At 55.5% G+C, this 24,371-nt stretch overlaps 4 protein-coding genes across 15 annotated transcripts; 2 read left to right on the top strand and 2 right to left on the bottom strand.

Moving 5' to 3' along the window:
• The first annotated feature begins 178 nt into the window (after positions 1-178).
• TAF6 (TATA-box binding protein associated factor 6) lies at positions 179-9,418 on the top strand. Of its 8 annotated transcripts, none has more exons than XM_060079146.1 (16): positions 184-236; positions 522-702; positions 4,410-4,625; positions 4,718-4,804; positions 4,931-5,084; positions 5,260-5,316; positions 5,401-5,520; positions 5,749-5,894; positions 5,993-6,070; positions 6,183-6,284; positions 6,391-6,573; positions 6,951-7,025; positions 7,156-7,281; positions 8,057-8,230; positions 8,523-8,720; positions 8,864-9,418. In XM_060079146.1, the coding sequence occupies exons 2-16, from the start codon at positions 667-669 to the stop codon at positions 9,242-9,244; spliced, it is 2,133 nt and encodes a 710-aa protein (XP_059935129.1). In that variant the 5' UTR covers positions 184-236; positions 522-666; the 3' UTR covers positions 9,245-9,418. The 8 variants fall into 8 exon arrangements, with proteins under 8 accessions (XP_059935133.1, XP_059935129.1, XP_059935127.1 ...); XM_060079144.1 differs by having other exon boundaries at positions 209-257; XM_060079145.1 differs by lacking the exon at positions 184-236 and adding an exon at positions 264-363.
• AP4M1 (adaptor related protein complex 4 subunit mu 1) lies at positions 9,131-13,781 on the bottom strand. 4 transcript variants are annotated; one of them, XM_060079152.1, is made up of 16 exons: positions 13,431-13,781; positions 13,217-13,281; positions 13,027-13,115; positions 12,543-12,649; positions 12,368-12,464; positions 12,127-12,237; positions 11,958-12,038; positions 11,681-11,743; positions 11,519-11,585; positions 11,365-11,418; positions 11,128-11,234; positions 10,932-11,026; positions 10,540-10,584; positions 10,257-10,307; positions 10,013-10,124; positions 9,133-9,841 (listed from the first exon to the last, which is right to left on the bottom strand). In XM_060079152.1, the coding sequence occupies exons 2-16, from the start codon at positions 13,272-13,274 to the stop codon at positions 9,617-9,619; spliced, it is 1,362 nt and encodes a 453-aa protein (XP_059935135.1). In that variant the 5' UTR covers positions 13,275-13,281; positions 13,431-13,781; the 3' UTR covers positions 9,133-9,616. The 4 variants fall into 4 exon arrangements, with proteins under 4 accessions (XP_059935136.1, XP_059935135.1, XP_059935138.1 ...); XM_060079153.1 differs by lacking the exon at positions 13,431-13,781 and having other exon boundaries at positions 9,131-9,718; positions 13,217-13,414; XM_060079151.1 differs by lacking the exon at positions 13,431-13,781 and having other exon boundaries at positions 9,134-9,841; positions 13,217-13,414.
• On the top strand, positions 13,580-20,962 carry MCM7 (minichromosome maintenance complex component 7). The gene is made up of 15 exons (XM_060079142.1): positions 13,580-13,722; positions 14,894-14,973; positions 15,279-15,443; positions 15,615-15,739; positions 15,813-15,993; positions 16,291-16,428; positions 16,671-16,820; positions 17,021-17,135; positions 17,227-17,358; positions 17,591-17,674; positions 17,959-18,352; positions 18,649-18,732; positions 19,335-19,503; positions 20,272-20,381; positions 20,585-20,962. The coding sequence occupies exons 1-15, from the start codon at positions 13,692-13,694 to the stop codon at positions 20,784-20,786; spliced, it is 2,160 nt and encodes a 719-aa protein (XP_059935125.1). The 5' UTR covers positions 13,580-13,691; the 3' UTR covers positions 20,787-20,962.
• Positions 20,963-21,304: 342 nt separating this feature from the next.
• On the bottom strand, positions 21,305-23,997 carry COPS6 (COP9 signalosome subunit 6). 2 transcript variants are annotated; one of them, XM_060077831.1, is made up of 10 exons: positions 23,904-23,997; positions 23,578-23,703; positions 23,229-23,360; positions 22,823-22,911; positions 22,665-22,727; positions 22,288-22,335; positions 22,093-22,207; positions 21,910-22,002; positions 21,706-21,806; positions 21,305-21,565 (listed from the first exon to the last, which is right to left on the bottom strand). In XM_060077831.1, exons 1-10 carry the CDS (start codon positions 23,971-23,973, stop codon positions 21,425-21,427), a joined length of 978 nt encoding a protein of 325 aa, XP_059933814.1. In that variant the 5' UTR covers positions 23,974-23,997; the 3' UTR covers positions 21,305-21,424. The 2 variants fall into 2 exon arrangements, with proteins under 2 accessions (XP_059933814.1, XP_059933815.1); XM_060077832.1 differs by lacking the exon at positions 22,288-22,335.
• Between the last annotated feature and the right edge of the window lie 374 nt (positions 23,998-24,371).

Raw genomic sequence — 24,371 nt, 5'->3', positions numbered from 1 at the left:
ATTTTGTGGCACCTCCCAAAGGTCCTGGCTGCCGGATAGTGAAGGAATAAACTGAAGTAATTACAGAAAGAGGGTGTGCTCCTTACACGTAGGCACAGAGACAGCATTTTTATATAATTTCAGGCCGTGAGCCTAGGGGTCTTATTCCGGCTCGTGGAAGGGGCAGTGACCTGCCCTCGGTCTCTGCCAGGAACTGCTCCTTGAGGGGGCGGGGCCAACATGGCGCCGAGCGCCGGGTGAGCGGCGCTTTGGCGGTGGTGAGAGGCTCTTCCTGTGCTGGGCGCTCGACTGGCGGGGGCGGGTCTGAGTGGTACCCGGGACTAGACCCTTTGAAGGGCCCGTGTGGGGACCCGGAGGAGGACGGTTGGTTGTGTGTCCGTGCGCGTGGGGACTCTGTGTGTTTGCATTGGAGGGATGTTGGGGGCATGAGGTGGGCTTTCTACGCCTTCTTTCTCGCTGTACCCATTGCCTGGGGACCTTAGACCTGCTTCCCTGCTGGGGAAACTGCTACACGGATCTAGGTCAAGTTAATCTTCTGGGAAGCCTTCCTGCCGACTCCACTGACCTGAGGTTTCCTGAGGCCGTGGCGTGTTATTTGAGCCTGTACTGGCAGAGGGTACCGCGGGGTATTGAAGGATTAGTAGGAGTTCGCCAGGGAACTGGGACATGACCGCCTCCTGTATACCCGGCTCCAGGCACAGAGTATGTTGAATAAATGTGTTCCCTGCAGATAAGACTTATAAAAGCGGGGGAGGAGACCTGGGATGGTTTGAGAAGAACTAACTTGTATTTCGCCCCCATCTTCCCGCCCCTCCAACAGGCCCACACCCGCCCTCAACGTACACCTCGCAGTCAGTCCAAAACACTTTTGACATTAGTCTTCCTAATGCCAGCTTGAAGCGAGCCACTTTCCTTTTGGACACAAAGTAGATTCCAAGCTTGGGCTTATATCTTGTTCACTTGATAACAGTGGTACTTGAGGGTTTAGTGAGCACCTAATTCCTAAGCCTTACAGTTCATTCATTTATTCAACAGATATTTATTGAGTATCTAGTGTGTCTCAGGCCCCAGTCTGGGGTCTCAGAATACATCAGTGAACGTAACAAAGATCCCTGTTCACACAGTGCGGGAAGGGGAGATGTGGTGATAAACAATAAGAAATAATACAATATGTATCAGCAGATGTTAAATTCCATGGGAATTTTTTTAAAAAAGCAGAGTGGGGGTGGGGTGCAGTATTAAACAGGGTGATGGGAATAGGCAGCCAGGGAACATCTGGGGAAGAGCATCCCAGGCAGAGGGAATAGAGCAAAGGTTTGAACAGCAAGGAGGACAGTGGGGCTGGATCAACGTGGAAGAAGGAATGAAAGGAGGTCAGAGATGTGGTGGGGAGAGAGTAAATCACGAAGGAGCTTGTAGACCATAATAAGGATTTCGAATTTACACTGTGGCACATTGGGAGCCAGTACAGGGTTTTGAGCAGAGAAATAACCCAATGTAGTTTATTTTTTGACAGAATCACTCTGGTTGCTATGTTGGGAATAGATGTAGGGAGCAAGGATGGAAGCAGGAAGGCCTTATCAGGAGGCTATTGAAGTTTCCCAGGGGATAGATGCTGGGGAGCTGGTCACACAGTGTGAGTGGAGGATCAGATTGGATCACCTGGTGGATTTGCTTTGAGGGCTCACATAATGAATGACCGCCTGGATGAATGGTGTTGCTATGAAGATGAGAAGAGCCGAGGCTGGAGCTGGTGGGGTGGGGGTCATCAGGAGTTCAGTTTAGAAGGAATTCTAAGTAGCCAGTTTGATATACAGGTCTGGAGTTAGGAAGGAAGCTCTGGGCTGGGGATATAAATTTGCCATCACCAGCCTATAAGCAATACTGAAAGCTGTGAGAATGGTTGAGGTCACCAAGGGAATAAGTATAGCTCATAGCTGTACAAGGACCAAGCCCAGGGCACTGCAACATCAAGCAGATGAGGAGAAGAGGAGGAACCAGCAGAGGAAACGTAGAGAAAGTGGCCAGTGAAGGAGGAGGAAAACCAAGAGAAGGTGGGGTAGCCGTGGTGTTAAGACAGTGTCTCCAGAAGGTAGTAGGCAACTATGCCCTGTGCTGCTGAGAGGTCGAGGAAGATGGGGAAGGAGATGGGGCTTTGGATTTGACAATGTAGAGTCACAATGACCTTGATGAGTGGTTTCAGGCACCTAATGGAGTCAGAAGCCTGACTAGAGTAGGTTCAAGAGGAATTAGAGATAAGACAGCTCTTCCAGGGAGTTTTGTTGCAAAGAGGAGCCAAAAAACCCCAGAGAATCTCTAGTACAGAAAGTGGGATGAAGAAAAGATGGTTTTTTCTTTTTTTAATTATCTATTTATTTATTTATTTTTGGCTGCGTTGGGTCTCCATTGCGGCGCGCGGGCTTCTCATTGCGGTGGCTTCTCTTGTTGCAGAGCACTGGCTCTAGGCACGCGGGCTTCAGTACTTGTGGCTCACGGGCTCAGTACTTGTGGCTTGCGGGCCCTAGAGCGCAGGCTCAATAGTTGTGGCACACGGGCTTAGTTGCTCTGCGGCCTGTGGGATCTTCCCAGACCAGGGCTCGAACCTGTGTGCCTTGCATTGGCAGGCAGATTCTTAACCACTGCGCCACCAGGGAAGTCCAAGATTTTTTTTTTTTTTTTTTGCGATACGCGGGCCTCTCACTGTCGTGGCCTCTCCCGTTGCGGAGCACAGGCTCCAGACGCGCAGGCTCAGCGGCCATGGCTCACGGGCCCAGCCGCTCCGCGGGATGTGGGATCCTCCCGGACCGGGGCACGAACCCGTGTCCCCTGCATCGGCAGGCAGACTCACAACCACTGCGCCACCAGGGAAGCCCCAAGATTTTTTAAAAATTTTTAATTGTGAAATACACATAACATAAAACGTACCATCTTAACCTTTTTTTTTTTTTTTGTGGTACGCGGGCCTCTCACTCTTGTGGCCTCTCCCGTTGCGGAGCACAGGCTCCGGATGCGCAGGCTCCGGATACGCAGGCTCAGCGGCCATGGCTCACGGGCCCAGCTGCTCCACGGCATGTGGGATCTTCCTGGACTGGGACACGAACCTGTGTCCCCTGCATCGGCAGGCGGACTCTCAACTACTGCGCCACCAGGGAAGCCCCATCTTAACCATTTTTAAGTGTACACGTTAGGGGCATTAAGTACATTCACACCCATCACCACCATCCATCTCCAGAATGCTTTTCATTTTGTAAAACAGAAACTGTACCTATTAAACAATAACTCCCCCTTCTCCTCTTCCCAGCTTCTGGCACTCACCACTCTGCTTTCTGTCTCTATGAATTTGACTACTCGAAGAACCTCATATAATTGGAACCATACAGTATTTATCCTTTTGTGACTGGCTTATTTCACTTAGCACAGTGTTCTCAAGGTTTATTTGTGTTGTGGCGTGTGTCAGAATTTCCTTCCTTTTTAAGGCTGAAAAATATTCCATGGTATGGGTGGACCACTGTTTTGTTTTTTGAAGATGGGAGAAATAACTGCATTTTGTAGGGCTAATGGGAGTAATCTGCTAGGTCGAGGAATTGACGATGATGCAGGGAGGTGGGGGAATGCTGGAGGGATGCTTGAGTTGGGGAGGGGCATGACCAGAAGCTCTACAGTGAAAGGGAAGGCAGAGCATGTGGGCGCCGGTGCTGCTCAGTGGGTGGACATGGTGGTGGGAGCCTGGGGAGGTCTCTTCTGATGGCCAAAAATCAGGGAGGAGTAGAGGTGTCAGATGAGACAGAAGGAACCTGGGTGCACTGAAATGTAGGACCATCAGGCAACATTAAGGGCCCGTTTGAAGTTCGTGGCCATGAAAAAAGTGCACATTGGTCAGGATGGTTGTGCATTTTCTCATCACGTTCAATTGTAAGGGCATATAGGCTCAGACAGGGAGAGTTGTTTTTAACCAATGTTGTATTCTTGTCAAGTGTGAATAATGATGCATGACGGAGCAAGACACATGAAAGCAGGCACATTAACAACCTTAGGGAAAAAAGATGCTTTCCACATTTTACAGAGAAGAAACCCAAAGCTGGGAGAATTTAAGTAGCTTGCCCAGGTAACATAGCTAGGTAGTGCTGGGGCTGGGATTTAAACTGAGAGCTGAGATCATTCCACTATACCTCACTTGTACTGTGCCTGGCATAGAATCAGCTCGATAAATTGTGTCGAATTGGGTCCAAGTGCTACCTCCTCCTGTTCAGCTGGTGCTGCTCGCGTGGGGATGGACAAAGGGCACCCCCCCACCCCGAGCCCCTTCCCCCCTCACATCTCCACTGTCCTCCCTTTGTGCGGCCCCTCCTGAACGGACAGCCCCTCTTCTTGGGATATCACTCTCACGTTTCCTCTCACCCCCCTGCCAGGGTCTCCATCTCTCCGCCCTGGGGCATCTTCCTTCAGGGGAGGGGAGGAGGGGCTCCAGAATGGCTGAGGAGAAGAAGCTGAAGCTGAGCAACACCGTCCTGCCCTCGGAGTCCATGAAGGTGGTGGCCGAGTCCATGGGCATCGCTCAGATTCAGGAGGAGACCTGCCAGCTGCTGACAGATGAGGTCAGCTACCGCATCAAGGAGATTGCACAGGTACCCTGGCCTCACTGCACTGTATGGAGGATGCTGCCCAGGCCGCCTTCTTCCCCAGGGTCTCGGGCTGACGTCTGTCCTCCCATCCCTAGGATGCCTTGAAGTTCATGCACATGGGGAAGCGGCAGAAGCTCACCACCAGTGACATTGACTACGCACTGAAGCTAAAGAACGTCGAGGTGATGGGAATGCACAGGACTGAGGGGGCAGGGTACTGAGACCTCCCATACGGTACATTTGCCTCAGCCAGACCTGCCTGCTTGGGCTCCCTTCTCATCCCAGTGTCTCTCTCCGTCCTGTTGTAGCCACTGTATGGCTTCCACGCTCAGGAGTTCATTCCTTTCCGTTTCGCCTCTGGTGGCGGCCGGGAGCTTTACTTCTACGAGGAGAAGGAGGTTGATCTGAGCGACATCATCAATACCCCTCTGCCCCGAGTGCCCCTGGATGTCTGCCTCAAAGGTTGGGGAAGGGGAGGGGAGCAGGGGAAGGAGCAATGCGTAGGGGTGTGAGGAAGCACGCCCTCAGTGTGAGGTCCCTTGTGAGGAACAGGAAGGAAAGCACGAGTCCCATAGTGTGGAGTGACTTCCTGATGTCTGCGCTCAGCAGTTCACTTTGACACCTTCCTTCCTTGCAGCTCACTGGCTGAGCATTGAAGGCTGCCAGCCAGCTATTCCAGAGAACCCACCCCCAGGTAACCTCCGTGCCCAGCGTCCAGCACCCACCCCTCTCCCTCCTCCTCCCTTTACATCTCCTGCCTTGACTGCTTTCCCACCAGCTCCCAAAGAGCAGCAGAAGGCTGAGGCCACAGAACCCCTGAAGTCAGCCAAGCCGGGCCAGGAGGAAGACGGCCCCTTGAAAGGCAAAGGTCAGGGGGCCACTCCAGCTGATGGCAAAGGTCAGTACTGCTGGGCCAGGCCTCTTGCCCCAAAGCCAGATGGTCATTTGTGAAGTGGGTGAGGTCAGGGCAGAGGGCGAGACCTCAGGCCAGGAGCCCCAGCGAGGATCAAGAAGCCCAAGGGAAGCCGGGTCTCCCTGGGTGGGGGAGGGGAGGGTTGAGGTTTGTCTGGTGCTGAGGCCTCCTCTGGAGCTTTCTTTTCTAAACCTGTCTTCCCACTTCACACAGGGAAAGAGAAGAAGGCGCCACCCCTGCTGGAGGGGGCGCCTCTGCGACTGAAGCCCCGAAGCATCCACGAGTTGTCTGTGGAGCAGCAGCTGTACTACAAGGAGATCACAGAAGCCTGCGTGGGCTCGTGTGAGGCCAAGAGAGCGGTGAGGCCCCGCCACCCTCTCCTGGCTTTACCCCTTGGAGGCCACCCGCCCCCCCTCCCAGTGTCGGCCCCTCTTCACTCGCTCCCCTCCCCCCACAGGAGGCTCTGCAGAGCATTGCCACCGATCCGGGGCTCTACCAGATGCTGCCGCGCTTCAGCACCTTCATCTCAGAGGGGGTGAGAGGACGCGGGAGGGGGGCACCTAGGACAAGGTTCTGGGGTGAGGAGGAGGGAGAGGAAGCTCACCGGAAGGGTCCCGCTTCCCCATCGCTTCTCTCCCCCCAACCAGGTGCGCGTGAACGTGGTGCAGAACAACCTGGCCCTGCTCATCTACCTGATGCGCATGGTGAAGGCGCTGATGGACAACCCTACTCTGTATCTAGAGAAATACGTGAGTGGACCTGCCCGCCCACCTCTCATCCCAGGCCCTGGGGACCCTGCCACCACCCACAGGAGGTCATTTGTCAGAATCAGCTGACTCGAGGCTTATCCCTTAGGTGCATGAGTTGATCCCGGCTGTGATGACCTGCATCGTGAGCAGACAGCTGTGCCTGCGGCCAGATGTGGACAATCACTGGGCGCTCCGGGACTTTGCCGCCCGCCTGGTGGCCCAGATCTGCAAGCATTTCAGCACAACCACTAACAACATCCAGTCCCGAATCACCAAGACCTTCACCAAGGTGAGCCGTTTCCCATCACTACCCAGGGTTGTCACCAGAACAATGAGAGCTTCACTCAAACCAGTGTGGCTGCAGGAAATGATGCTGAAAACCAGGGGCAAGGGGACAGGGGGATGGGGACTGGGACTTGAGCCGCATCTGCAGTGTCTTTTTTTTTTTCCCCTAATTGTGTGATTCCATTAAAGTTCAAAAACCAGAAGAACTAATCTCTGGTGGTAGAGGTCAGAATAGGGCTACTTTGGGGAGGACAGGGTGGCTGGGAAGGAGCTGTCATGTCTTAATGGTCTGCAAGGAAAATGTGTGTATGAGAGACTTTGGTCTTTAGTAGTTAGCTTTTCACACCCCTTTATTTGGGTTTATTTTCCATCCCCTTACAGAGCTGGGTGGATGAGAAGACCCCGTGGACAACACGCTACGGCTCCATTGCAGGCCTGGCAGAGCTGGGACATGATGTTAGGCCCCAGCGGAGGGGAGCCCTGGGGGAGGGGAGGGATCGTGAGGTCAGAGTGGGCAACAGCCCCCTGACCCGGGAGACCCTGTGGTTACCCCAGGGCCCCGGCTTCTCCCCTTCTCTTCCAACAGGTGATTAAGACTCTGATTCTGCCGCGGCTACAGCAGGAGGGGGAGCGGATCCGCGGGGTCCTGGACGGCCCAGTGCTGAGCAACATCGACCGCATAGGGGCTGACCACGTGCAGAGCCTCCTCCTGGTGACAAAGCCCCGCCCCCGCCCTCCCCCACTTCTTCCCGCTGATCCCCCTCTCCACCCCCCACCACACACACACAAGGACGATGTTTAGCAAACATACAGCATCCTCCATTCATCTCTCCCACCTTCGCCTCTTACGTTCAGGGCACACCACAGAGTCCCATATTGTTTGCAGCTGGAAAAACTGAGGCACTAAGGGGTTAAGTAAGAAATAAGAGTCTTAACTCTCAGCCTGTGACTTCAAGCCTGCACTGCCCCTGATGCTTCTGCACCACTCTGGCCCATTCTGTGCAAGGCACATGCCCTGTGGACTGGCTGGCCCTTAGATAGCACCAGTGTAATTACTCAGCAAGTTCTCCACTCCCACCAGCTGGTGCCCAAGTTCTCTATGAAGAAAAACCACAGCAGGGCTTCCCTGGTGGCGCAGTGGTTGAGGGTCCGCCTGCCGATGCAGGGGACACGGGCTCGTGCCCCAGTCTAAGAAGATCCCACATGCCGCGGAGTGGCTGGGCCCGTGAGCCATGGCCGCTGAGCCTGCGCGTCCGGAGCCTGTGCTCCGCAACGGGAGAGGCCGTAACAGTGAGAGGCCCGCGTACTGCAAAAACAAAAACAAAACCCCACAGCATTCCTTACACACTGATAACCCAGCACAGCCTGGCTTCCAGCAGGAACACACTGAACTAGTGGGTGACCTCCTTTCTCACCCCTTCCCCCGTCATGATTCTCAGAGTCACTGCCCTCCCTCTACCTGGCTGCTCTTTGCCTTCTCTCTGCAGAAACACTGTGCCCCTGTTCTGGCAAAGCTGCGCCCACCGCCTGACAATCAGGATGCCTATCGGGCAGAATTTGGGTCCCTCGGGCCCCTCCTCTGTTCCCACGTTGTCAAGGCCCGGGCCCAGGCTGCTCTGCAGGCTCAGCAGGTCAACAGGACCACTCTGACCATCACTCAGGTGAGTACAGGGTCCGGGGAGGACAGATGAGCAAGTGGTAAGGTGAAATGAAGAAAAACACGGCGGTGGTTCCCATCCAGGCGGGACTCACAGACACCACGTACTCGGGCACACACACTGACTTTTGTAAAACACAGCCCCCGAGTCAGCCATCTTTGGGGGTGTCTAGGCCCCCTTTGTGATGATGTCCCAAACCCAGTGAGACCCACTGAGGAGCAAGAGGAGCCCTTCTTTTCATAGCTGGTATTTTTCGTAGATGGTGACGTTTTCTTCCTGCTGCTTCTTCCTACAGCCCCGGCCCACGCTGACCCTCTCACAGGCCCCCCAGCCTGGCCCTCGGACCCCTGGCTTGCTGAAGGTCCCTGGCTCCATTGCGCTGCCTGTCCAGACACTGGTGTCTGCTCGAGCTGCTGCCCCGCCTCAGCCTTCCCCTCCCCCAACCAAGTTCATTGTCATGTCATCATCCTCCAGCGCCTCATCCACCCAACAGGTATGTGGAGCCGTGTGGGACCAGGGATGGTGGGGACTGTGTCACCATGTCACTGATTATTTGGTTGGAGCAAGGGAAGTATCCCCCGGCCTCGCGTGTGGGAAGAGTGCAAGGCAAGCGGCACTGCTTTTCTCCCCGCCCAGGTCCTGTCCCTCAGCACCTCGGCCCCTGGCTCAGGCTCCACCACTACCTCTCCTGTCACCACCACCGTCCCCAGCGTGCAGCCCATCGTCAAGCTGGTCTCCACCGCCACAAGTGCGCCCCCCAGCACTGCCCCCTCTGGTCCTGGCAGTGTCCAGAAGTACATCGTGGTCTCTCTTCCCCCCACAGGGGAGGGCAAAGGAGGCCCCACCTCCCATCCTTCTCCAGCCCCTCCCCCGACCTCAGCCCCCTCCCCGCTTGGGGTCAGCGCCCTATGTGGGGGGAAACCGGAAGCTGGGGAGAGCCCCCCTCCAGCTCCAGGGACTCCGAAGGCTAATGGCTCACAGCCCCCCGGATCTGGCTCCCCTCCGCCTGCACCTTGATGCTGTCACACGTCTGCCGACCGTCTTCTCTCCCCTGTATTCTCTCTCATTCTCTCACACACACACACACGCACGCACGCTGGATGGAAGGAAATAGTAGTCAGCTTCCCCCACGTGACTTTCTCTTTCAGTATTGTACAGTCAGTTCCTCAGAATAAAAGATTGATTTTTAAATTGTGATCCACCTCTGTCCTTCCTGGGTCAGATCCCACGGATGGGCGGTCGAACCCGTGGAGCCCCCCTGCTCTCTAGGACTCAGGACTCTTCCAGCCAGAGCCACATCCACAGGCCAGGATGCTGGGAGAGGAAACATCGTCCTTCTCCTGATGCACTGGTCACCTCCTTTGCCACCCGTGTCCTCGTTTGGGAGCCTCAGATCCGAATGACATAGGCGTCGCTGTGGCTTAGGTGTCGCACCCACTTGTGGGGATTGGCGTTGCCGCATGGTCTGAACGCCAGCCTGAGGAAGCGAACCTGGAGGCCAGAGCATGTATGCCGGGGAAGTTCAAACGAGAGGCTGGCGGGGCCCAGCCCCAGAGGAGGAGCCGAGGTGGAGGGGCCTTGGCCGGGAGGCCCGGGGAGGCCCGGAACGTCCATCTGTGAGGGGCAGAGGCAGGAGGAGGGTGCTGAAGGCCTCAACAGGAAGGAGGGCAGGGGAGCCAAGGGGCCAGGAAGCTGACCACGCGGACCGACCGCATTAGGAGGCTATGGGTCAGGGCTGAAAGTGGAGGTGGGAGGAGAGGGCCTTCGGGACTCAGCGGCTGATACCTGGAAAAGGCCTGAGAGCTGAGAGCCTCCCTGCACCCGAGGCAGGTCCCAGCAAAGGGCTCCCTCCCCCAGCTCTGCCTTCTGCTCTGGGCTGCTCAGCTCCTGAGACAGGCTGGAGTCGGGAGAGGAAAGGTGCTGGGTTAACCCCTGCCATCCCACAGCTCCCTCTCCTCCCCCAGTGCCGTCCTGTTGTCTGGAGAAGCTGGTAAACCCACCCGCGGGCCCGCGATGCACACACGCTCACCTGACCACCCCCCGTGGCAGGGGAAGGTGCAGCCTGACGTTGAGAGCCTGGCTGCAAGGAAAAAAGGAACAGAGTCAGCCCCAGGAAGGTCGTGACGTGTCCCATCTTCATTACTGTCACGACTGGAGTTCTGCACAAGTGCCACCCCACCCCCTTCCCAAACTCCAGAGCCTCTAAGCTGGATTCTGAGGCTGGTGGCCGCACCTGAAGGTGGAAACAGCAGGTATCTTGGCCTTGTCTCCTACCCTACGTAACTGGACTAAGCTTGGCTACCCCCACTTACCTCTTTGGGGGCAGGTCACATCGTAACTTCAGATAAACCTGGAGCCTGGGTGGGAGGGCACAACACCGTTACTCAGGCCCTATCCTACCGGCATCTCACCATCCCTCACACAGGGCCCCCACGTGTGGCTGTGTGGATTTTGCCCCAAGACAGAGAGAGAAGGGCTGAAATCCACCCAACTCCACGAGCCATTACATTCACAGAGCTGGGTCCACTTGTTGGGGAGGGTGCCTTTACTAACACAGCCAATATCACCACCACCACCGCTCCTTCACAGCCAGTCCAAGGGGTAAACAGATACGTGCATATATGTGTGCACACACACACACGTACATGCGTACACATGTTGGCTTGGGCTCCAGAGAACTTCTAGAACGGGGAAATGGTCTCACCTGCCTGAGCCTCGGTCCCAATGCACGGAGGGAAAGAGCCGGAAGGGGAGCGGGGAGGGGAGGTCATCTGAGAGTTGATACCTCATCACCGTCAGCTGAGACCAGAGAGGAACGGAGGTGAGTTTGGTCTCCTCACACCTGAACTGCCTCCCTTCCCCTCGGTAGGTGGAATATGCTAGGCCAGCCTGATCCTGACCTCACCCTGAGGTGGCTGCAGGCGGAGGATTCGATGAGATTCAAACTCATCCAGATGCACCGAGCTGTGAAATGAGACCTCATCCACCCGAATTCCTGGCCCATAACCTGGAAAGAGAGAAAGACCCCTCTCCTAACCCATATTTTGGGAGGGGGTGGGGATCTGTCTCTAACTTCCCTCCATGAAACCTTTGACAGTGACCTCGACCTAGGAGAGAAAGACCCACTTTCTCCTCACCTCTCAGTTCTGACTTCCCCACACAAAACTCTTCTGTTAAGCCGATGCGCATCTCTGTCAGAGAAAAGAACAGAAGAAGCTGCCAAATACCCCATACGTGCCACCAAGGAGCCTGTCCCAAACCCCACCCTGGTCCAGCCTGCAGGCTGCTCACCAGAGCCGCTGGGCAGAAAGCTCTTGAGTCGTATCTCTCCCTGCACGTCCACCTTCAGCAGCGAGCCCTGAGAGTGACAGGTCAATGCCCAGACGTGACCTCCCCAACACACTTCCCAAAGGCCACCTGTCCTCAGCCGCAGGGCTGGGGGCTCAAACTTACATTAGAAGCTATCAGGACAGACAATCTCTCGACCACATCCAGAAACACTTCATTCTTTTGGCTCTAAGGAAAGAGGGATTTGGGGGTTGATTGGCCTGTGTTCTAACGTGGACAGGCAGAAAGGACAGGACAGTGGAGGCTGGAGCCCTGGGGTGAGGACACGGGTAAGAAAAGGGATCATCCACGTCTAAGGGAGGTGGAAAGATATGCTGGGATCTTGGACTCTGGGGGCTGAGAGAAAAATCAGAGGATCTGAACCCATCAATCCCTCCCTCACCTGGTCAGAGCGGCTGGACAGCACCGGGCGGCTGGCTGCACTGCTGGGGGCCACTTTGCTCTGTTGTGTCTCAGCCCCAAACTGGAAATCATCCAAAGCAATCAATTCTCACGTATGACACTTCCCACTAACCCTCCTCAATCCTGGCCTCATCTGCCCCTGGACTGACCAAGCCAACGCTGCTGAGGTCAAAGAGGCTGAAGGGTTTGCTGACCACGGCCTCCGTCTGGATGAAGTTCCTCAGCATCTCCGTGGATGTGGTCTGTACATAGCCATAGTCCTATGGGCAAAGGAAGGGCAGTCTTTGGGTGGTCGCGGGGGGAAGGGGTGAAAATGAATGGACTCAGCCTCCCAGCCAGGGGATGCATCTTCAGGGAACGGGGGACAGGGAGGGACATCCTTGGACTCACCAGCACTTCATCCAGAAGTTCGTAGACCAGAGCCACGTTGCGGGAGATGGTCCCCTCACCCAGGGAGCCACAGTAATCACCCAGGAGCGTGGCTAGCCTGCAGAACAGGACAGAGTGTGCATACCCTCCTCCTCTCTGACCCCCACGCCCGGGTGCCCAGCCCCGCCCTCCTCACCGGGAAAGCAGCTCTAGGAGGCTGAAGGGAGAAATGTTTTCTGAAGTCGTGGCCACCAAATAGAGGCCGCTGTGTCTGATGTGAATAAAATGACGGTCATCGTGGTGCTGAGGCAGAGGCAGGAGGAAAAAGCATTAGCGAGAAAGAGTTATGGTGATTCCTGGCCCATGAGACCTGGGCTGGTATCCTGATTCCCCTACTTACTAGCAGCGTGACTTGTGCCACAGACGAAACCTCCCCAGGGCCCAGCTTCCTAATGTGTAAATGGAGTTAATAATAGTACCTACTCCAGAGTGGTTGAGCATTGAGATGTGCGGGGAGCTGTGCCTGGTGCATTGAGAACGCTCAATAAACTTCCATTAATATTATTTAGAGGAATGTGCCCCCCAACTGGAAGCTCTCAAGGAAACAGCCCTGGGAGGAGGCGCCCCCCACCCAGACCCACCAAGCGCATCCCCTCCACCCCACCCCCGCCAGTGGTTACCATGACAACCGGAGACTCGTCTCCAGGCAGTCCCGTCAGCTTCCGGTAGAAGAGCTCGGCCACATCCCGGCCTCCGCTGTCTCCGCGGACTGACCGGGTGGAAGGACAGCTAAGGAACTAGCGACACTGGCTGGCTCGGGGGCACTAGTCCCACCCAGCCCCTCCCCCCCGCCCCGCTGGCCAAGGATACAGTCCTTGTAGATAAGCGGGTCCCCCTTGGAGGACAGAATGAAGAACTGGGAAATCATGGCCGTTCTGAAGAGTAGACCAGGAGGCAGCGAAAGTTGGGCCTGCCCCGCCCCGCGGCCCCGGAACAAAAGGACGCGAGTGGGCTGGCCCTTTAAGAGCGATTCTCCTTCCACCGCGGGAAACCCGGCGCCAGCCCCAGCCTCGCCCAGCCTTACCCTGCTGACACCCGCGCCGCTCCCCCGTCACTCAGCCCAGGCTCGCCCGCTGATTGGTCGAGGCAGGGGCCCGTGGCGAGTGGGAGGGGCGGAGGGCATCTTCCCCGATTGGCCCGCACTCAGCGGCGCTGGTCACGTGGGGAGCGACGTTTCGCGCCAATTTCGGTTGGTTGGCCGCAGTCCGCCGCGCCGACGTTTTTAGCTTCCTGGGGAGTGAGAGCTCAGAGCCCGCCAACTGCTACCGCACAGCCCTCGGCAGCAATGGCACTTAAGGACTACGCGCTCGAGAAAGGTGAGGGTCTGCAAGTGTGGGAGGGGCGTCCTGCGCGGGAAGTTTCCTGGTCAACACCTGTTTGGGTGAGCTGGGGTCCCGGGGGGCCGCGTTCGGCGCGCGAGGCCCGAGGCAGGGTCGGGAGGTGGCGGGTTGGAGGCACACGGTGCCTGGGATGCGCACGGGGCGCCGAGGTCGGGGGAAAGCTGGTAACCGCGTACGGGAAAGAAGTAGGGGTCGTGGGTGGGTGGGCTGTAAGTTCCAGAAGGAAGGGTCGCCCCAAGGGGAGACCAGGACCTCAGGGGATCCTGTCAAAGGTTCAGGGTCGGCCACCCCCAGCCCTACTTCCCTCCGCGCTCCGAGCGCCCGAGACGCGCCGAAGCCCGGGGGGCGGGCAGGCCGGCCGCTGCGCTTTGGGATTGGCCGCGTTAGGCCCACCTCCAAGCGGAAGTGGAGGCGGGCGGAAGTTGCGCGACGCCGCTGGAAGGAGTGTCGTGTGTAAACAGTGTCCTTCCGCGCGGTGGCCTCGGAGAGAGCTGCTGAGGGTGGGGGCCTGCCTGGAATTGGGGTGCTTATCAGACGCAGAGAGAGGAAGTGGTGGGGTGGGACGGTGTGGCCCTTGACGAGCCGGCCAATCGCCGGACGGGCTCCCGCCCTGGGCGGAGGAATCCCGGGCTGTGAGGCGGCGGCATCTGGGCCCATGTGCTTCTTTGTTTACTAAGAGCGGAAGCCGTGGCGGGAGAGGGGGTGGGGCGGAGGACGGGCCTGGTGGCGGAGATCCCAGTGAGGGCAGCGGTTTAGGGGACCGAAAGAAAAGGAGAATAAAACGCGTAGAAGAAAAGCTGAGAACCTTGAGAGCTGAGTGTGTTGCCGGCTGTGGGAGGCCCTTAGGAAACGGTACTGAGATTTCTAACTAAGGCAGAGAGTGGAATTCCCCTGCGGGGTGGGTATCGGTTAATACTCTAAACTGCCCGGGGCCACTTTTTCTTCCCTAGGCCAAAACAGGCTTGTGAAAAAGAGTTCTGCCCTGTTTGGGGAGAATTAGGTAGGCTTATTTGAATGTTGTTTCGATTGATGAGTTCATCGATCTCATTTTAAATGGAGGTGAGTTGCTTAGATTTCTCTCAGACGGGTTTTGCAGTAGGGTATCTGAAGAAAGGTTGATTCTTACGGTTTTACGCTTTCTTTATAGAAAAGGTGAAGAAGTTCCTACAAGAGTTTTACCACGATGATGAATTTGGCAAGAAGCAGTTCAAGTATGGGAGCCAGTTGGTAAGTCTAAGGCTGGGTAGAGGGAATGGGGCAGTGACTTGAGCTATGAGAGTTATTAGCAAATGCATTTTTGTGTAAGTGACGAGCTTAGTTAGCACCATACCTGATACCTGTGTATCACTACATTGACAGTAAGGTATTTTCAGGGGTTAGGGGGGCTGAGAAGTGAGCCTTGTTCTGTCTCACACTGCTGTTTCTCCCATGTGGGGCCTGGGACCTGTGTGCTGAGCTTGTGGTGACAGATTTTTGCTTGTCAACACTGGTAAGGTAAATTTGGCCCCGTGGCTATCTCCTCCCCACCCCAGGTTCGATTGGCTCATCGGGAGCAAGTGGCAGTGTACATAGACCTAGATGATGTAGCTGAGGATGACCCTGAGCTGGTGGATTCCATTTGTGAGAACAGCAAGCGCTATGCCAGGCTCTTCGCTGATGCTGTACAGGAGCTGCTGCCTCAGTACAAGGAGAGGGAGGTGAGAAAAATGCAGGGCCTGGAACTTGGGTTTTTTCCAAGAAGGTTCTTGGGAGCAGAAAGCTGGCTTTCCAAGCTGGCAGAAAGGGGGCGGTGATTTCTGCCTGGCCCCCTTTATGCGCTGTCCTTTCACCATCCTGGCTTTTTCCTATTTTCCTTCCTTTTCCTTTAGGTGGTAAATAAAGATGTTTTGGACGTTTACATTGAGCACCGGTTGATGATGGAGCAGCGGAGCCGGGACCCTGGAGCAGCCCGGAGCCCCCAGAACCAGTATCCTCCTGAACTCATGCGCAGATTGTGAGTGGTCTCGGTGGGGAAGGGTGTGGGGTTTGAGCCCCAGAGCCTTGCTAACGACAGTTTTTTCCCTTAGTGAGATATATTTTCAAGGTCCCAGTAGTAACAAGCCTCGCGTGATCCGGGAAGTACGGGCTGACTCTGTGGGGAAATTGGTAACAGTGCGTGGAATTGTCACTCGCGTCTCTGAAGTCAAACCCAGGATGGTGGTGGCCACTTACACTTGTGACCAGTGTGGGGCAGAGACCTATCAGCCGGTATGTGTGGAGCAACGAACAGTGGTTTTTCTAAGAACTAATTTTGTCTGCTGATGGTCACTTGTTATTTTCTCTGATTATCGTAAAACATGTTGGTGTGTTCACCTTTTATCTTTTTTCTGACGTGGAGTGGTCTTTTTATACATTCTGTGTCTGTTGACATCCACCAGGAATAACTTAAGACATTCTCGAAAGTTCTATGGTTTTTGTGACAAAGAGGAATGTGATTCAAGTAACTGACTCTAAGGGGCTCCTTTCCTTATGGTTTCCTTTAGTGTTTCCTTTTTTGCGTGCTAGATCCAGTCTCCCACTTTCATGCCTCTGATCATGTGTCCGAGCCAGGAGTGCCAGACCAACCGCTCAGGAGGGCGGCTGTATCTACAGACACGTGGCTCCAAGTTCATCAAGTTCCAGGAGATGAAGATGCAAGAACATGTGAGTTTGGGGTGTGTGGTCCAGGACCCAGGGAAGGTGGAGCTTGGGAGTCCAAGAGAAGTCATCAAGAGCAGCAGGGAGGTTTAACTGGAACTTTCTGATTGAGTTGGGAAGAGGTAAAGGAGAGCTCAGCTTCCCTCCTGTCGGCTTCCGTGAGGCTGAGCAGGCCAGGAAGCAGAAGAGCAGTATGCCTGGGGAGGGGAGGTTAGTCTTTGGAGGCCTCACGTACCCTTCTCCCCCAGAGCGACCAAGTGCCCGTGGGAAATATCCCTCGCAGCATCACGGTGCTGGTGGAAGGAGAGAACACAAGGATTGCCCAGCCCGGGGACCATGTCAGTGTCACCGGTATCTTCTTGCCAGTCCTGCGTGCTGGGTTCCGACAGATGGTCCAGGTGAGAACGGGAGTTTAAAATGAGGAGGTGGTTTTCCCTTTTTCTCCTCATCCCCTTATTCTTATCCAGCCCCACAGAGAAAAGTGTCAATAGCAGAACACCAAAGCAGAACGAAAGGTTTTGTCAGGAACTCCTGAGGGAATCACGTGGATGGGCAAGTCAAAGAACTTCATTCATACCCTGGCATCTTCCTGCCCAAGGGTTTACTCTCGGAAACTTACCTGGAAGCCCATCGGATTGTGAAGATGAGTAAGAGTGAGGATGATGAGTCTGGGGCAGGAGAACTGAGCAGGGAGGAACTGCGGCAGATTGCAGGTGAGGGGTCAGGGGAAGGACTGGGTGTGTGAGCTTCATCCTAGCACTTTTTATCCCCCAGAAAACACTCTTACTTTTCCCTTTCCCACAGAGGAGGATTTCTATGAAAAGTTGGCGGCCTCCATCGCCCCAGAGATCTATGGGCACGAAGACGTGAAGAAGGCGCTGCTGCTCCTGCTGGTGGGAGGGGTGGACCAGTCTCCTCGAGGCATGAAGATCAGGGGTGAGTGCAGTGAGTGCAGCGTTCAGGAAGAAAGGATGGGTGACCAGGGCCAGTGTCCCATAGGTCACAGAATAAAAGAGCAGGCGCCTTGGCTTCCTGGGCACGGGGTGGGATTAAAAGAAATGGTGCTGGGCATGATGGGGGCAGATCTCAAAAGCACTTTTCTCTGTGTTTGGATGACTTGCATTGAAGGAATAGTCAGTCATTCAGGGGCTTCCTTCCCTTTCTCCAGGCAACATCAACATATGCCTGATGGGGGATCCTGGTGTGGCCAAGTCTCAGCTCCTGTCTTACATTGACCGCCTGGCCCCCCGCAGTGAGTAGTCAGATCCTGGGAAAGGCAAACTGAGGGCAGGAGTAGGACCACCATGCGTCCGTGTTTGTTCTCGTCTGGGAGCACTGGGGAATGGAGATGTGGTCAGCACCACCACCCACAGAACTGCAGCTGCCTCGGGAAGGCCTGGCTGGGTCAGAGCAGTTCAGTACAGGCCTTGCCTCACTAGCCCTGTTTCTTCTGTCCTTTGCCCCGTTGTTGCTCCCTTGTTGTCTTCGCTTTTCCTAAACATGTCTATTTTCTTTCTCCCTGGCCCTTTTGTTCAGGCCAGTACACGACAGGCCGCGGCTCTTCCGGAGTGGGGCTCACAGCAGCTGTGCTGAGAGACTCCATGAGTGGAGAGCTGACCTTGGAGGGTGGCGCCCTCGTGCTGGCTGACCAGGGTGTGTGCTGCATTGATGAGTTTGACAAGATGGCGGAGGCTGACCGCACGGCCATCCACGAGGTCATGGAGCAGCAGACCATCTCCATTGCCAAGGCAGGCATTCTCACAACGCTCAATGCCCGCTGCTCCATCCTGGCTGCCGCCAACCCTGCCTATGGGCGCTACAACCCTCGCCGCAGCCTGGAGCAGAACATACAGCTTCCTGCTGCGCTGCTCTCCCGATTTGACCTCCTCTGGCTGATCCAGGACCGGCCCGACCGAGACAACGACCTGAGGTGAATGCAGCTCAGCACTCAAGGAGACACCCCTTGGTAACAATCTCTGGAGATGGAGGAGAAATCGGAAAACTCATTGTCTGCTCATGGAAACTCCAGAACCTTTCCTTCATACAGCAGGGGCTGGTCGACAGTTGTTAAGAGTGGGTCAGGGTTGAAATGTTGATGGTCATTTAATGGGAAAGTTTGTCCCTGCCAGGCTGTGAGGTGGAGAGTTGAGGGGCCAAGATGTAGAGTTCGGGTGTGACGTGTGACACCAAAGAGACAGGGTTCCTACTTGCCTCCCGTCTTCCCAGGTTGGCCCAGCACATCACCTATGTGCACCAGCACAGCCGGCAGCCCCCCGCCCAGTTTGAACCTTTGGACATGAAGCTTATGAGGTAGGAGAGCTGGGCGAGGACTGGTGTACTTGCCCAGGTGCCATGGGTGGCAGTGTCTTGGCCTGGGTGTGCGTCTCTTGAAAATCTTTCGCTCCTCCTCCACCGTATGTTCTGGGTCTAAGAACAGTGAGTCTAGGTCCCTGCAGCCTGGCCATGGGAGACCATGACGCAGAACCTGCCCTTCATGCTACCTCCACCACCTTCCCATCTCAGGGTTGAGACAGGTTCAGATTTTTGGCAAAGCTGCATCCTGCTGCACGGATACCTGATAGTACTATTCTCTCCATGGAGTCTGTCCAGGGACTCCCAGGGATTCCTCAAGTTTTCCTTCTTTTTACCTATTCTCTTGAAGTTAACAAAACCGTCTCTTAAGACAGGTGGATTTGTCATAGTCATGCAAAAGCCATTTTCCTAAAAATTTGGGAATAACTTGAAGTGCAGCATTTGGAGAAATCCATCAGTGATATTTAAGCAAGCAGATACTCATCTGCTGATTTTGTTTTTCCTACTTAAAAGTACCCCCGCCAAAGTTTTCTTAAGTGGAAAACTCTTAATGCAGAAAAAACACACTCTCTGCACCCCTCTCTCCTGTTGTGCCACAGGCGCTACGTAGCTATGTGCCGGGAGAAGCAGCCCACGGTGCCGGAGTCGCTGGCCGACTACATCACGGCAGCGTACGTGGAGATGAGGCGAGAGGCCTGGGCCAGTAAGGACGCCACCTTTACTTCCGCCCGGACTCTGCTGGCTATCCTGCGACTGTCCACTGCTCTGGTGAGTGCCAGTCTGTCATACCGGAGGACGGTCCACTTGGGCTCTACTGGGCAGCCTGCCTTGACGCGGCCCCCCTCGCTGCCTCCCTCCTCCGCTCGCCCTGCCGGGGCTAAAGTGCTGACAGTGCAGATAGTGGTCCTCTCCGTGCTACCGCACTGTGGGTACTTGCTGCTCTGGCAGGGCACGCCCAGCGCCCGTGGAGGGAAAGGCCTCCCTGCTTCTCCGACCTCACCGAGGGGGTGGATGGGTTAACTTCACTCCCTGTGTCCTAGATCCTGTGCTAGGAACGTTCATTTCTGTCCTCACATCTTGGACCGTAGTCCTGGGGGCTCCAAAGTGCTGTTCGTGCAGGTAGTGTGATTACCTGACCTACTGCTGAGCTAGCACTTCCCGAGCCCCAGGGACACTACCTCTGCCAGTTGCTTTCTTGGCTGAGCTCCCCAAGCTCCATCTGTCGTGGTGGGGAGCCCAGTGGAGTTCAGAAGGGTCTGGTCTCCCTCACAGGACAGCTGAACACCGGGACTGGCCAGTGTTGAGAGGCGGAGACTTGGGCAATTGCTGGACGCTGCCCTGGGCATTGCACTTGTCTCGGTCTGACAGTGCCGGCCCCACACTGCGGATGCTTGGCGGGAGGGGAGGGGCCTCTACTCCTTTGTGAGTAGGAACACGTGGGTTGTCCAGCCTTAAAGCTGGAGCGGGGGGGGGGTGTCCCTGACTTTGTTCCACCCCCCCTCCTCCCGTTCCCATCTCTCCCTGCCTTCCCCTTAGGCACGTCTGCGAATGGTGGACACAGTGGAGAAGGAGGATGTGAATGAAGCCATACGGCTAATGGAGATGTCCAAGGACTCACTTCTGGGTGACAAGGGGCAAGCAGCCAGGTGAGTGGCTTAGTGAAGGATGTCAGGAGTTACCTTGACCTTCTCGAGCAGAAAACTTATCCTGTGGCTTCTGCATCCCCGTGTCTGTGATGTTGGCCTCAGAATTCTAACCCTGACCACTGCTGTTCTGTTGGTACTAGGTGTTCTTGTTGTACCCTGACCTTGCACACCCACGCTTGCACACCCATGCTTGTTTTCTCCAGGACCCAGAGACCAGCGGATGTGATATTTGCCATTGTCCGTGAGTTGGTCTCGGAGGACCGCAGTGTCCGGTTTTCCGACGCAGAGCAGCGCTGCGTGTCTCGCGGCTTCACACCTGCTCAGTTCCAGGCGGCCCTAGACGAGTACGAGGAGCTGAACGTCTGGCAGGTCAATGCCGCCCGGACACGGGTCACTTTTGTGTGATTCCAGTCGCTTGAGACACTGGTATCTACTCTGCATATGGTCCTAATCCCCCTTCCTTTAAAGACCTAGAGATGCCCTTGAGGGGAAAGGAGGATCCCCTCTTTTTCCCAAGCTGCACTTGTTTTACTCATTCTTTTTGCTAATAAAGTGTGTAGATTTTCTGCCTTCTGTTAAAACAGGGTATTTTGAGTTTTCTAGATTGCTGTCTTTTCCCTTTACGCTTGTCTTATTCCAGCCCCTCATAAGTCTACTCAGGGGAGTTCCTGCTCTGCCTGCTGGGCACTGATAGAGTGTGCACTGGGTCTCCACTCCCACCCCCCACTCCAGTTGATAGTCTTAAAGTATGGACACGAGTACCTCTGCCTTCTGGGGTTCAGGCACGTATCTCCCTGTGGTAAACACTCAGTGCTGCAGTAACTGAGAAACACCTCCCCCTCGGCCATCCACTGAGCCTGTAGGATCAAGGCTTTAAGATCCAAAAGAGTGTGGCACCTAACAGAGAGGACAGAGCCACTAGAAGGGGTGCGGAGGGGCTGCTCCCCTTTTATTAGCAACAGGTTTCTCTAAACGGAGAGTGTAGCACCCTCCTCTCGACAGCTGTCCGACCCCTGTGCTGCATCCTTTCAAGTATCCTCTCATCAGAAGAAGAGCCCCCGCATCCGCCTGCCAATGCCTTGTCGGTCATAGAGGACGTTGAACTTGTTCACAAACTGGTTCATGGTGTTGCATGTCTTGGTGATGGTGCCAAGGTAGGCCATGAGCCCCACGTCATTGCATTGCTGCGAGGGAACAGAAAGAGCCAGTTCCCCAGGGGGCTCTGGATCCCCCACCGCATGCCCAAGGAACAGCCAGGTCCCACGTCCTGCGTGCAGAAATGACGGCGCGAGCCCCACCTCCCTGTCCTGGGCTTTACACTCACGTCGTAGAAGTCTGTCTTGAACTTGTCTGTGCTGAGCACTGGGAGGCAGTGACACAGAGCATAGGCCTCACGCAGGATCTCATGGTTAAAGGGGACCTCTCCTGAAGGCACAACAGAGGCTGCGTTAACGTGGGTGCTGTCGCCTCCCCACGAGGGAGAGGAAAAGGGGTTCAAGTGCCAGGGAGACACCTGCACCTGTCCCACCTGCTTCAGAGGCCTTGACGTACTCCAAGATGAGCTTGACGCGGCTGTGCAGCATCTTGATGGCACTGTGCTGTGCGATCAGGTGTTCAGCCACTGCAGGGGGACAGGGACAGGCCAAGGTGGAGAAGGAGTGGGGCCACACCTTCCACCCCCCACTTATGAAGCCCCTCCAGCCTCCCCTACCAGTGGAGTTCTCTCCACTGCCTGTTGCTGTCATTCGCGCCACGTGGTCCACACCAATGCGTTCAGCTTCCTCTGTGGCCAGAGTGTAGGTCAGCTCAGCAAACAGCATTGTGGCCTACGGGGCACACAGGGAGAGTCAAAAGGAGGAAACGCCAGGAGCAGAATCTGAGGGTTGAAGAGCAGGGCGTTACCTACCTCTCCATTGATTATATCTATGACAGACTCAAAAACGCTGACGGGAAGCTGTAAAGAGGAGATGGGAGAACAGCTCTTCTTAACATCAAACACACCTAAACCTATGTTAAGTGCCAAAAACTTGGGCTTGGCCCCTTCACATGACATTTTCTCATCTAATCTTCCCAAGGACCTAGTGAAGTAGGAATTGCCCCATTTTACACACGGGGAAAATTCACTTTAGAGGTTAAATGACTAACCCAAAGTCTCACAGCTGGTAAACTGCAAAAGAGATTCAATAAAGATGTCATACAGTTAAAGATAGCGGGATGAGAATGAAAGATGGCCACAGCGATGGACAAGCAGGACAAAGTGGGCACGGGGTCAGTTTTACTCACATCTGTGTGCTTGGTCATAGGGTTCAACTTAAGAAACAGAGGGCTCTCAATTATCTCGCACACCTGGAAGAGGGGGAGGATGCACACGAGTGTCAGGGCCCATCTTCCCCTCATGTGCTAGTCTCTGCCCCAGCATGCACAAGTGTGAGTGTGTATACCTGCTTATGGACGTGGATGTCGGAGGGGTCAGGTGGCCCCCCTGTGGTATACCAACCGAGGAACTCCAGCTCCTTGAATACCTGTTTAACTGGAGAGGAAGGGGCCAGAATATTTCTTTAAACCATCCTTCCTTAATTTGAAGTTCCTGGTGTATTTTTACCAGCTTCTCCCCTCCCCATGCTGGCTCTATTTAGAATAATTAACTTCAGTCTTCTCTCACTCCTTACCTTTGCAGGGAATAACTGAATGTGTCCTTTTTCTAAGGTCTCTTCAGCTACTCTATCTTCACTTTTCCTCCGTTCTCGTCCTATCCTGTTTGTTTTTTTCCCCAACCCTCTCCATCTTCCCCACTCTGCTTTTTTTTCCCACTCCCACTCCGCTCCCCCACGCCTATTCCCCTCTCACACTGCTCCTCCTTGGTGTAATAATATTCCTTGTCAATGATAATCTTCTCTTCCACGGTGTGGGACAGCAGCTCAAAAGAGTTCATCACCTCGATATTTCGGCCCTCCTGCTTCCCGATCAGAGCCCCTATCACTGGATGATGAGAGAAGGACACGTAAGAAGTGAGGGTAAGGAAACCCCAAACTTCCCTAATCATTATAGCTTGAGGGTCTGAGGTCAGTGTGAACCAAATATTAGGGAAACGGGGATCTGCGGAGGAGGAACTGGCTTCAGTAAAGGAAGGGGAAAGACCACCATTTGGGGGAGGTGGCCAAGGAGAGGAGGCTGGAGAATTACGCCGAACACTCACCCTGCATAGGCCGCCCCTCCTGCGAGCGCATGCGAATCCAATGATCTGAGATGTTGAGGATGACGAGGGGATGAAGAGCGACTGAAACGCTGCCAGTCACTCCGGAGGCCATCACGCTGGGCACGACTAAGGGAGGAGGAAGAGGGGGTGAGAATCCTCCCGGGAGACGGGAGTGGGAGACGGCAGAGTCGGGCCATACATCCCTCCCGCAAGTTAACCCAGGGAGCTCGCTTTTGACCCGCCCCCCGTCTTCTCCCGGGAGTCCAGGACGGCCTTGATGCGACCCCAAGGAAGTCTCCAGAAGCCGCTCCCGCGCGGCCCATTACCTGCTGCATCCACCTCCATCCCGCTGCTCCCTCCGGTCCCGTTGGCCGCAGGTACCGCCGCCGCCGCCATTTCCCCCGCGCCCGCCAGCGTCGGCCCCGCCCCCTCCCTCCCTTCCTCCCCCCTCCCCCTCCCTCCCGGCTTCCGTAGGCAGAGGCTCATGCGCAGTGTCGCCGTGGCGCGCGCACGCCCCAAACCTGGGCTGCGCTGGCTGTATTTACCTAGCCTCGGTGGGGTGGCGCAGGCGCCCCTAGGGTGGGGAGAGACGGCAGGTTTTCGTAACCCCTCTAGCCTTCAGCTGACCTTGAACAAATTACCTAACCCCACCCTGATCGTCCTCGTCAGTAAAAGTGGGATCAGACTACCTAGTTCCTAAGGCTGTTGCAGAATGAATGAAACGTCCCGTTGCTGCCCTCAGAATAAAACCCAAACCTCTAACCATGGCCTGCAAAGCCCTGCAAGATCCGGCC

Source organism: Mesoplodon densirostris, chromosome 16 (assembly GCF_025265405.1).
Source record: "Mesoplodon densirostris isolate mMesDen1 chromosome 16, mMesDen1 primary haplotype, whole genome shotgun sequence".
In the NCBI taxonomy this organism is placed as follows: Eukaryota; Metazoa; Chordata; class Mammalia; order Artiodactyla; family Ziphiidae; genus Mesoplodon; species Mesoplodon densirostris.
Note: the sequence above shows the minus strand (reverse complement) of the source record. Positions and strands in the feature narration are given on the sequence as shown.

What these genes read in the sequence shown, in the direction of transcription:
- COPS6 (XM_060077831.1), bottom strand. Translation starts at nt 23,973, where the DNA reads ATGGCGGCGGCGGCGGTACCTGCGGCCAACGGGACCGGAGGGAGCAGC. An exon ending in TTACACCAAGGAGGAGCAGT is followed by an intron (nt 22,912 to 23,228) that starts GTGAGAGGGGAA and finishes CTTCCTCTCCAG; the next exon opens with TTAAACAGGTATTCAAGGAG. An exon ending in CGTCAAGGCCTCTGAAGCAG is followed by an intron (nt 21,807 to 21,909) that starts GTGGGACAGGTG and finishes TTGTGCCTTCAG; the next exon opens with GAGAGGTCCCCTTTAACCAT.
- TAF6 (XM_060079146.1), top strand. Translation starts at nt 667, where the DNA reads ATGACCGCCTCCTGTATACCCGGCTCCAGGCACAGA. An exon ending in CTCTGTATCTAGAGAAATAC is followed by an intron (nt 6,285 to 6,390) that starts GTGAGTGGACCT and finishes CTTATCCCTTAG; the next exon opens with GTGCATGAGTTGATCCCGGC. An exon ending in TGGCAGAGCTGGGACATGAT is followed by an intron (nt 7,026 to 7,155) that starts GTTAGGCCCCAG and finishes CTCTTCCAACAG; the next exon opens with GTGATTAAGACTCTGATTCT.
- MCM7 (XM_060079142.1), top strand. Translation starts at nt 13,692, where the DNA reads ATGGCACTTAAGGACTACGCGCTCGAGAAAG. An exon ending in CCTGAACTCATGCGCAGATT is followed by an intron (nt 15,740 to 15,812) that starts GTGAGTGGTCTC and finishes TTTTTCCCTTAG; the next exon opens with TGAGATATATTTTCAAGGTC. An exon ending in GACAAGGGGCAAGCAGCCAG is followed by an intron (nt 20,382 to 20,584) that starts GTGAGTGGCTTA and finishes TGTTTTCTCCAG; the next exon opens with GACCCAGAGACCAGCGGATG.
- AP4M1 (XM_060079152.1), bottom strand. Translation starts at nt 13,274, where the DNA reads ATGATTTCCCAGTTCTTCATTCTGTCCTCCAAGGGGGACCCGCTTATC. An exon ending in ACGAGTCTCCGGTTGTCATG is followed by an intron (nt 12,650 to 13,026) that starts GTAACCACTGGC and finishes CCTCTGCCTCAG; the next exon opens with CACCACGATGACCGTCATTT. An exon ending in AACTTCTGGATGAAGTGCTG is followed by an intron (nt 12,238 to 12,367) that starts GTGAGTCCAAGG and finishes CTTTGCCCATAG; the next exon opens with GACTATGGCTATGTACAGAC.